Source organism: Alligator mississippiensis, chromosome 12 (assembly GCF_030867095.1).
Source record: "Alligator mississippiensis isolate rAllMis1 chromosome 12, rAllMis1, whole genome shotgun sequence".
Lineage (NCBI taxonomy): Eukaryota > Metazoa > Chordata > Crocodylia > Alligatoridae > Alligator > Alligator mississippiensis.
Window position 1 is genome coordinate 17,092,747 of NC_081835.1, and position 11,621 is coordinate 17,104,367.

The window sequence follows — 11,621 nt, forward strand, 5'->3', positions numbered from 1 at the left end:
GTTCCCATTAAAAGATCAGAACATTTTTATCAAGTGATAGTTTCCTGTGAAAATGTCAACTTCTCTGAAATCCCTTATCTCATTAGGAAACTTTTTTCATCAACAAAGGTTGACCACCTCTAGTAATGATAAACTAGAGAGTGTTCGGAGAACAGCAACAAAAATGATGATGTGGGTAGAAGGATTGATTTGACCAGGAAAGATTAGATTTAAATATGCCTACCTCAGATATATGATAACAAATGATAACATGACTTATACATACCTCAAGGGCATAAATAAATATCAGAGAGAGGAATTATTAAGGATGATACAAGGAAATAAGTAGAAATAATGAGATTACATTAAAAGTAAGAAAATTTAGACAGACTACTGGCAAATACTTTAGAACTCTACCGGGCAATTGCATTGTCTCCCCAGGACTGTTGTGGAAACTCCATTTCTTGGAACATTTAAAACTAGACCAAGCACTAGAAAATCTAGAGTAAAGAACAATACTGCCCTGGCTAAGGAAGATGGACTGGGGCTTGATTCTTGGCAGCAGTCGAGTAGCATAGCATGCCCAGTACGCTCATTCAGGTTACACAGGTGTAACTGAGAGTAGACTATGCCTTTTATCTCATGCACAGATTAAAAAAAAAAAAAGACTAACAGACAAGACAAGAGCCTGAGTCTGGTGTCAAGCCATAAAAGGCTAGGTGCTGAACCTGAATGAGATTTGATTGAGATTGGAATTTTGCCATGTGTTTTTATAGTCTTTTTTCCAGAAAAAAACCAAAAACCCAACGAACTGTTTTTCCCATTTCATTACAACCAAACTGGTGCTTCTGCAAAGACATCCGTTAGCTGCTTGTGTGTGTTAGCCAATTTCAAACCACAACCTGAAAATTCAGCTCTGTTGGCTTTGAACATCTATGTACCTAACTTAAAAATAATTTTCTGATTGTGGAATGACAAATGCGTGTAATATCAATCGTGAATAATGTTTATCTCTCAAAGCATACTCTTTCTCTCTAGTTTCCAGAGAACAAGTAGTATACCTCTCTGTCTAGTTATCTGTATGGCCCTTTGGTGATGGTCCTGCCTTGAGCAGGGGTTTGAACTAGATGACCTCCTGAGGTCCCTTCCAACTCTAATTTTCTATGATTCTATCACTGAAGTAATGAATGTAGTAAACATGAATGCCTTGATCTATAAGAAACCCAGTCATTTTAATTTTTCAGTCATCGAGGATCTTGAACTTTCTTTAGATGTAAGAGGTTTTTTTAAGCAAATGCTCTACAGATGTTGTTGTACTCAGGAGACTTCCAGTAGGCTTAACTTCTGGTACTGCCACTTGAGTCATATATGGGTTTCATGGCTAAGCAGTGTGGGAAAGTACAGCATGGGCTTCATATCCTATTCCAGACTAGGACTTTGGCTTCCTGAACTGCTAGTTTCCCATCTTTTAAATATAAAAAGGCATTGATTGTCTCCTTTGTCCAATTACAACAATATTTTCCAGGCCTAATTTAGGTTTTCCTTTTTCTCCATCAGACTGAGGGGGTAGTTTATTGGATAGATATGGATTAGCTATTCTTCTTGAATATATAAATATTTGTATTTTTAAGGGGTGAAGTGATAAATGGAGGATTTGGCCTTGTTCTGGATGGATCTTCAGAGGCTGAGAAGCGAGCTAAGATGATGCTCAGCTGGGATGTTTCCAATGGAGTAAGCAAAATTTCCTTTATGAATTGATTTTAAATGCAGCTTTTCTGCTTCATAATATGAAAGTGCTTGGTGTCCCAGGTGCAGGCAGCCAGTACCACAGCTAAGTGTGCAGTGAGAAAACTCTTATCAACTTTTCTCTATTATGTACTTGTGACAGGGGGCCTCCCGGGGCCGAGCTCTGTGGCCCGCCCGCCTGTCACCGTGACAGCAGGCCTACTCAGGGCCGAGCTCTTCATGGCCCGCCCACCTGTCTCTGGGCAACCGCCCGCTCATCTCGCCCGCCACGCCTTTGATGATAATAAGTTCAATTAGGATGTTAATTAAGCGGGAGGCTGCCCTTTGACTGCCCCGATGCCCAGGGGCGCTCTGCGGCTCCGACCTCCCCTAATACCGCAGCCCAAGCCTCGCAGATGGCATCATGGTATTACTATAACCACCGGCCCCGCACTGGGCCCCAGAATCTTCTATGCAAGACCCCACTATGGTCTTCTCTACTCAGGCGGCCACTCCGCCGTCATCTGGGCTACCTCACCCTCCTGAAGGCTTGTTCCCCTCTCGGGTGTGGTTCCCCCGGAACCTTCGGCTACCTGGCCCTGGCCCACCCGACCCGCCTTTCACCGGGGTGGTCACTGGCCTGGCATTTCCTGGGGGCTCCCGCACCACTGAGAGCCCCACCAGACCACCCACTCCCGGCAGGGTGCAGTTTCAGGTCATGCCCAGGACCAGGACCAGGACCAGGACCAGGACCAGGACCAGGACCAGGACCAGGACCAGGACCAGGACCAGGACCAGGACCAGGACCCTCCTGCCATCCCCTTGCAGCTCCCCCTTACCTCCAGGTCATTCACAGCAACCCTAAGGCTAGGCAATGTTGCTGCCTGACCTCCTGCAGCCAAACTGCCTGGTTTATATAGGCCTCCAAAATGGCTGCCGCAATCAGGCACCTGGAGGCTGCCAGCTCCAGGCCCTTAAAGTGGCAGGAGCACCCTGTGCTCCGCCACACTCCTCCCCTCCTTAAATCACCGCCCCCTCTCTGGGGCCTCTCATCATCGCACCCTCACACTGGGGCTCTCCATATTCGAGCCTCCGGTCTTATAGGCCCCACGCACTACCGACCTCCCAACTGGGCTCACTGTCCTGCTCTCTCCCTTCCCGAAGCTATCTTCCCCTCTCGGGTGTGGTTCCCCCAGAACCTTCGGCCTCTTGCCCTGGCCCACCTCAAGGCCAGTCGGGACCCCAGGCCCCCGGCTCTTGGGCGTCCCTCGCGGTGGGCCCCTGGCCCTTTTGACCATCTTGGTCCTGGCCCCAGCATGGGCCAGTCGAGGGTACTCTCCCCTTCGGGCTGCTGCCGCAGGACCCAGCCCCCTCGAGGCCTATCAATGTGCCGGCCTTTCACCGGGCTCGATGTACGGCCCCTCTTGCTCCAGGGCTACGCAACCCACTGGTTGCAAGTGGCAGGAGCACCCTATGCTCCGCCACAGTACTGCTTATGGGCTTGATCCAAAACCCACTGAAATCAAGGGAGTCTTTCTATCCACTTCAGTGGGCCTTTGATCATGCTGAAAAGAAAGGCCAATAAGTCAAGGCACTTGGGGACCTTATTTAGCCTGGAGTACCTGCAATTGCTCTTGCACTCAAAAAGTATAAAGTGCCTAAACATGGACCATGTTTGTCAAGGAGTGTTTTGCCTTCATTATCTGCGGAAAGAGAAGTAAGCCCAAGCTACCCTTAAAATAGGCATCTGCTGCCACAAGTATGTAATAGGGTTTATACCTTTCAAATGTTATAGACCCTTCAATCCAGATGTTACTATTAAGCTTCTGTGAGTGCATCTACATGTGTGCTTTACTGCGCAGTTGATTCGTTCTGCAGTAAAGTGTCACTATCTACACGTGCAGCACTATTAGGCTAATTAACTCTGCTGTAGGATAGTACTGCCTGACACAAGTACTATCCCACAATGGAGTTTAGTTCACCACAATGTATGTATAGATGGTGACTAGGGCTGGCTGGGGCACGAGGATGCTACAGTGTCTGCTGGCTAGCCCCGTACCTTATGCCCTATCCAGCCCCTCCACAGCATGTTGACCTGGGGTGGAGCAGCTCCAGGCTGGCAGGCTGCCCTTCTGGACCCTCTGCCAGCCAGGGCTGTGCCACCCCAGCTCAATGTGCTGCACTCCTGGGCACACGTGTAAATGCTGTGCCCAGGGAGAAATTAACTCCATCGCAAATTGCACCAGAATTTATTCAGGCACACTAATTTCACATGTAGATACACCCTGTGAGATGCAACAGAGATCAAGTTATTTATATTGACCTGTGTCACATAAAATACCGGCTTGTATGGAGATCTGAATTGCCAAAGACTGCAAGCTAGGGCTGAGCTTTCCTGGCTTGGGGGAGTGTTACCCAGGCTAACACACTATATATCTTTGTCCTCCTTTACTGCATAGACCATATTTAGGACTCTACTCGTGCCTCAGAGTCAATATTTCTTTTAATTTAGATCAAGCAGATGTGGCTCATGTTTGTTAGATCCAGAGCTCCTGTTTCAAAGCCTGCAGACAAACCAGCTACAGGGTGTAATTATATGCAGCATGATTATAAAGGTTAAAACTCATGGATCTTCAAGAAGACTTGTCCTGCTCACAATGATTTGATGTCTCATGCAGACCTATGCTATTTCTTGCCAGTTTGGATACAGTCTGGTTTCTTTTCCTTCTCATAAGAATTTGGCAAATTATGTTGCCTTCCTTCTGTTAGGACTGAAACTACTTTATCTCCAGAGCGGTTGGGACCTCCCTCCCTATGTCCCCCTCTCCTTTCCCCCCTCTTCCCCCCAAAAAAATGAAAAAAAAAGGGAAAGCAAAAAGACAGTGGGAGGAACTATTCATATTTATTCCCTGTACTAGATATGACAGAAGACATAGGTAAATTATCAGGGAAGTGGGAGGAAAAATAAATGAATTTCTAGGCTTGTGTCTTGGAGGCAGACCCTTAACAAGCATAATTTCTCCAAGACAGCCTATAAAACAACAGTCTGCAAGTAAAACTTCTGCCACTGTTATTTATTGCAAGGGAAAACACAATTCCTGGTGCACTGTGTTTAAAATGTCACCTATATTACATCCAAGAATGGAGAGGAATTGGACCATACTTTAGAAAATATAGTCCTGGAACTATCATACATGAATAGCACTGGAAATTAACTAGCAGACTTAATATATCATTTCCAGCTTTTATTTCTATGATCCTGGAAATGTATTACTCCAATGTTAAGCAGAAGCTCAAATAGTTTGTTAAATTGGGACCTTAAACATTCACTTATTTTAACAGCTTTAAGCTTGAGCAAATACCACAGACAGATTTGTAACACATAATAAAACAAGCTTTCAAGCCTGTTGAATAGGGGGAAGTATTTATTGCCTGAGATGTATACTCTGAGAGTTTTGCCCATTTAAGGTCTGAGTCAGATTCATAGATTTATAAATTATTAGGGACTGGAAGGGACCTTGTAGATCATCAGGTCCAGTTCCCCTGCACTAGGCAGGAAAAGACAACTGGGGTCAATTGACCCCAGCAAGGTGACTGTCCACTCTCCTTTTGAAGATTTCCAGGGTAGGTGACTGCACCACTGCTTGGGGGAGTTTATTCCACAGTCTGGACACCCTGACTGTGAAGTTTTTCCTTGAATTGAACCTGAAGAGGCCTTCCAAGACTTTGTATCCATTGCTCCTGGTCTTCCCCAGGTGCCCTGGTGAACAGCTGTTCACTGAGTTCTTGATGTACTCCCCTGACATAGTGGTAAGCCACTACCAAGTCCCCTCTCAGCCTTCTCTTCTGTAGGCTGAAGAGGCCCAAGTCCCTCAACCTCTCCTTGTCTGGCTTGTCTTGCAAGTCCCTGATCATACGAGTGGCTCTTCTCTGGACCCTCTCAAGTTTTACCACGTCCTTGTTGAAGTGCGGCGCCCAGAACTGGATGCAGTACTCCAGCTGCGGTCTCACCAGTGCGAAGTACAGTGGGAGTATCACTTCCTTAGTTTTGCATGAGATGCAACAGTTAATGCATGCCAGTGTGTTGTTTGTCCTGCTGCCCACAGCATTGCACTGCCGTCTCATGTTCATGTGATGTTCGATCACTACGCCTAGGTCCCTTTTGGTCATGGTGCAAGTCAAATTGTTGCCACCGAGCCTGTAGGTATGGTGAGAATTGTTTGCCCCCCGATGGAGCACCTTACACTTCTGAGCATTGAACTTCATCTGTTTCTGGTCTGCCCAACTCTCCAACCTGTCCAGGCCCACCTATATCTGCAACCTATCTTCTGGCATGACCACGCTCCCCCATAACTTGGTGTCATCCACAAACTTGGCCAGCGAGCTTTTCACTCCCACATCCAAATCATTGATAAAGATGTTGAAAAGCACTAGGGGTCCAAGCATGGACCCCTGAGGGACGCCACTGGCCACTTCTCTCCAGGATGGCACAGATCCATTCATGAGAACTCTCTGGGTCCTGCCATGCAGACAGTTTTCCACCCACTGAACTGTTGAACAGTTAAGCCCACAATCTTCCAGTTTTTCCATGAGGATATTGTGGCATACTATATCAAAAGCCTTTTGGAAGTCTAGGTATGTAACATTGACCTTCTCTCCCATGTCCAGGTGGTACAAGACCTGTTCATAGAAGGAGATGAGATTGGTAAGACAAGATGTACGCATGATGAAGCCGTGCTGGCTGTTGTTCAGAATCTTACCCTCAACAAGCGTATCGCACATAGATTCTTTAATGAGTTTTTCCAGGATCTTCCCTGGGATAGAGGTTAGGCTGATTGGCCTATAGTTGCCTAGGTCCTCCCTCTTTCCCTTCTTGAAGATGGGCACAATGTTGGCCCTCTTCTAGTCCTCAGGGACCTCCCCTGTGTGCCACAATTTCTGAAAGAGCTTTGCCAGGGGTTCCACGATGACCCCAGCCATCTCCATCAGCACTCTTGGATGGAGTCCATCTGGTCCCGCTGACTTATAAATGTATAGCTTGTCTAGGTGGTTTTGCACCAGCTCAGCATCCACAGTGGGAAGGCTATTATTCCCACCATGCCCCCTGTGATCCTTATCTCGCTTGTCTTTCCCCTTGGTCCGGTGAAATACCAAAGCAAAGTGTTCCGTTTTTTCCTGAGTGTCTGTTACCAGCTGTCCCGAGGTGTTCAGCAGGAGCCCCACGCTTCCATTTGTTTTCCTTCACCTCCCTACATACCTAAAGAAGGACTTTTTAGTGTCCTTGACTCCCTTGGCTAACTTAAACTCAGTTGCTGCCTTAGCTTTCCTAATCATTTCCCTACAAGTGCGGACCACTGTCGTATAGTCCTCCTTGAGGACTGTCCCTAGTTTCTACTGTGTGTACACCTCTTTTTTCTTTTTCAAGAGGACCGCGATGTCACTGTTAAGCCAGAAGGCCTTCCCAGGCCTTCTGCTACCTTTCCTCATCGTGGGAATTGTTTTCTTTTGTGCTTTGAGGATTGTGTCCTTGAGGAACGACCACTCTTCATGCACCCCATTTTCCTGCCATCCTTGGTCCCTCATCGCCTCCCCTACTAATGCCCTGAGCCGGTTGAAGTCAGTATTTTTGAAGTCCAGGACTTCAATCCTGCTACTTGATTTGCCAACCTTGTGGCAGACAGTGAACCTGATGAGCTCATGGTCACTGTCACCCAGGCTACCCTCAATGTTCAAGCTACACACCAAATCATCTCCTTTAGCCAAGATCAAGTCTAGGACAGCGGTACCTCTGGTTGGCCCTTGCACTTCCTGGGTCAGAAAGAGCTCCTCGATTACAGTTAAGAAGCTACATGACCGATCTGACCTAGTCAAGTGTTCTTCCCAATCTATGTCTGGGTAATTGAAGCCGCCCATGACAACCCAGTCCCTTGCACGTGCGGCCTCTGTCAGTTCTCAAGAGAACTCCAGATCCAGCTCCTCCCCGTGGTTTCGTGGCCTGTAGTAAACGCCCACAGTTAGGTCTGTCTCACCCCCCCCCCCCCGAAGCTTGACCTAGAGGGTTTCAAGCTGCTTATCGTTGGAGCCAATGTCAGCCTCCAAAGAGGTGTACTGCTCCCTCACATAGAGAGCAACTCCTCCGCCTTTTCTCCCTGCTCAGTCCCTTCTGTAGCCCTCTATGGCTATGCTCCAATCATGCGTGGAGTCCCACCAGGTCTCCATGATCCCTACCAGGTCATATTGCCCACTAGAGAGCAGGAGGGCTAGCTCCTCCTGCTTGTTCCCCATGCTCCTGGCTTTGGTATTCAGGATTAGTGTTCAGGATCATGCATAAGATGATTTTCTAAATGTACTTGATGGATGTCTGATATAATACATTGATGATTAAGTCTAATGTAGCACCTATAAGATAGTGATGAGCCTGAGCCAAAAGTTCAAATTCATATTTTAACTTCTGCAAAGTACAAAGAGGTTTGGATCCACTGTTCTACCTCATCTCCAGCTGATAAATACAGTACTGAGCTTTGTAATAGGGCTGCACGAAATTTTGCTGGCTGTTTTGTTTTGACACTGTTTTGACTCATTTCAAGCTCGAAACAGCAAAATTGAAATGAAACAAAGGGCTTTAAAACAGCCTTGAAACAAAACGAGGCTAGTTGAAACATTTTGAGTTTCGAAGCAGCCAGCAGCCAAGTGGTGGGAGACGGGGAGAACTAGGGCTGCACTCCCAGCGGCTCCAGGTTCAGCCAGGTTCAGCCAGGTGGGGAGCGCAGCCCTGGCTCTCCTGTCTTCCGTGGCTGGGCTGCAGGAAGCCAATAGTATTCTAGTTTGGACATACCTGTTCTGTAGGCACTCTTAGCCTTTTTCTTCTAGAGACAATGAGTTGAGTCCTTTGCTATTGGAAATGAATGCATGCAGCTTCTTTGACTTCAGATGAATTTTTCTAGCTGAGACGTTTGCCCTTGGTTTTTGCACCTTACCAGAGTTTTAATTTGAAAATATGTGCAGTGATGTCAATCTCCTCCCACTGCATTATAAATGCAGTGATTGCTCAAAACAACCCCCGTCTGAAACAGCAGCTGCGATTGGGCTGAGGTGCATTAAGATTTCTTTATGAGGGAGATATGCAGAGCACCTGTTTATAGTGTACCTGGCTCTAACCAGCGCTGTCAGCTTAATTATATTTTATAGGACTCAAATGTGTCAAGTTCATCCAAAAGCAATTTGAAAAATATGCTTGGGATGCAGGAGCTAGATGTTACAAAAATAACATCCTACCACAGTAAAACACTAGGAGCTAGATGAGTTTGACAGAGTTGTTGTTATAATGTGCGTGTTTGTGTGTACATGCATGTACACACACACGTGGGATCAGATGTGTGGGGGGAGAGAGTTGCCATTTTGACACTTGTTTATTTTAATGCTGCTTTGCTCTGACAGGTAGCCAGACGCTGTTGGTCAGGCAATGCTTATGCTTATGAAACCATCTGCCAAGCAATGGATGAAAATGGGAAACTGAAGGTGACGCTCCCACACGTGGTAGATGAAGGCATTTTGGAGCAAGCCCTGCATCATTAACTGCATTTGGAATGCATCATTCTCCTTTCAGACTGATATTGAAGTCTGTCTGGTAAAATAATAAAAGCACTGCATATGTGTCTTCCATATGAGCAGTTCTTTTTCTGCATCATTCGCAAGGTAGTCTCAAGACTCACGATATTTTGGGACTGATTTAGAACTCACTGAAGACGCAGGCAGTCTTGAGTACTGTTCAATATGAAGGGTATGGAATCTGTACCTAACTACATTCAAAATGTCCATTCCTACCTAACCTATCAGAAACTCAGGAGGTTCTTGTGTCTTTGAGGGAAGGAGCAGTTGTTTGAATAGTATGGGATTAGGAACCAGGAAATCATGACTCCATTCCTGGGTCTGTCAGTGAATCACCTTGGTCATATCCCTTTGTGTCTTTTTGTGTGGTAAATTCAGCCCGGCTATAAACCCATTTAACTCCCATTGCCTTCATTTGGAGTTGTACTAGTTATGGCAAGGCTGCTTTTGGTATTCTGTGCCTCCATTCATCCACATGTAAAGTGGAGATGACAACCCGCACTTGTAGGGTTCATTCGTTGTGAATATTTGTGCAAGTGCAAGCCAATTTACTGATTCTATTCTGGCAGAGGGCTTGCTTTGGGCAAAGTTTGGGAGTTTACAATTGTATATACAAATGACTTTATCACATGCTAGGTCACAAAGCTAAATTGGATCATAGTATTCTCTATGATTGATGCTCCTACAAACTGTTGTTAAGTTCAGGTTTGACTTAGTTCTTTCTAGTCATGACGGACCTTTGCTGGGACTAGTACAGTCTTCAAAGAAAGATCTGTTACTACTTGCTGTTCACTCTTTGTTGTTCAGTATTCACTCAGAGCCAGTCCAACAGACGTGTGCTTAATTCAGTGTCTGAATTGTGTAGCCTATGTACAAGACCTAATTCCCCACCATTTGTGGGCATTTTATGGTGGGAAGTGTCCTTTTGCTGGGAGCATATAGATACTGTGTAGACTATATCCAACCTTCTGTTTCTGCAGCTGACACGCAATAAACCACGTCAGTGCCAAATCTCTGCATCCCAATTGTTGTCTCAGACACTGCTGTAGAATACAGTGTGTTCCTATTAATCACATTTTCTCCTGATCACATACTGTACTCTCTGCAGCTTCACTGTAAAAATGTGGCTTCTTCTTGGAGCCAAACAGCTTGTGAAGTACAACCTGCGGTAGATAGAAGTGGCGATATATTACAGAAGAACAACTGCCACCAAAATGTAAGTAGCTCTTAAACTAAGATTGACAGCTTGTGCTTTGACCTGCATGATGCCTGCATAACCATTGTGGAAGCACTTCCTTTGATTTGAATATGAATTGGAGAGGACCCAAAGTTAAAATCTCAAGAGCTGTCTCTTGCAAAATTGTTGCCACCTTTTGACTTCAAGTATATTTTTCATAGTTTAAAGGCATGGCAGGACTGTTCAGGCATGAGTAACTACCCAGAAAATGCAATACATTCCAAACTTCATGTCCCTGCAAGAGCTTTGGATTCAGACCTTCTTGCAGTTGGGTTTGTCTGTTTATTAATTGGCATGCACAAGTCAAGAGGGGTGATGCAATAGCAAGCAAAGGGTTGAAATCAATCCATGAATAATTTAGCATACTTAATGACATCCTTTGCCCTTCTTGAATTATGAAGTGCACATACATATTAAAATATACTTTCTTTTTCTAGAAGCCTTTCTGCCAATGATCTCAAAGCATTGTATAAATACGACAGGGTTGTAAAGGTTTGGTTTTTCCTTAAGGAATGACGGAGGCCTGGAATACTGCTAACACACTTTACCATGATTCATAGACTTTCATAGATTTTCATAGACATTAGGGCTGGAAGGGACCTCGGAAGATCGAGTCCAGCCCCCCGCCCAAAGGGCAGGACGTCAGCTGGGGTCATAGGATCCCAGCAAGATTCATTTCTCATGTTCTGAACAGGGATATGCCTAACTTGTTCTGGACTACATGCTGTTCAAAAGACATTTCCTTCTGTAAGAGTTACTGCTAGAAGGTGCTCAAAATGCTTCTACAGCCAACGCCAAGACTGATGGGCAAAGCAAAGAGGTGTCCCATCAAAGAACATTACAAATTACTTAGGCCTAATTATTGCAGGCAGTGGAAGAGCCCTACCATGGCCTGACTTCCTTTGGGGTTTCTAGCAGCATTGTCACCATTTGATAATTATGGGCATTAGATACAAGGAACCCAAGGTGAATTCCCCTTTTCACAGGCTATTAAGGAAGGGGTTTACACCCAAGCACCACATGGGGCTGGCCTCAAATAAAACCAGCGTGGCCTTATTATTTGCACTTATTA

The 11,621-nt window shown here is 45.7% G+C and overlaps 1 protein-coding gene across 2 annotated transcripts in view; it reads left to right on the forward strand.

Moving 5' to 3' along the window:
- Positions 1 to 9,366, forward strand: part of UROC1 (urocanate hydratase 1) — a 64,934-nt gene extending 55,568 nt beyond the window's left edge. The window contains exons 19-20 of one of the 2 annotated variants that reach the window (XM_019499742.2): positions 1,611 to 1,710; positions 9,142 to 9,366. In XM_019499742.2, coding sequence (XP_019355287.1) covers positions 1,611 to 1,710; positions 9,142 to 9,279 — 238 coding nt within the window. In that variant the 3' untranslated portion in view covers positions 9,280 to 9,366. The remainder of the gene's footprint in view (positions 1 to 1,610; positions 1,711 to 9,141) is intronic. The other variant, XM_019499743.2, reaches the window with a different exon arrangement.
- Positions 9,367 to 11,621: the final 2,255 nt, after the last annotated feature.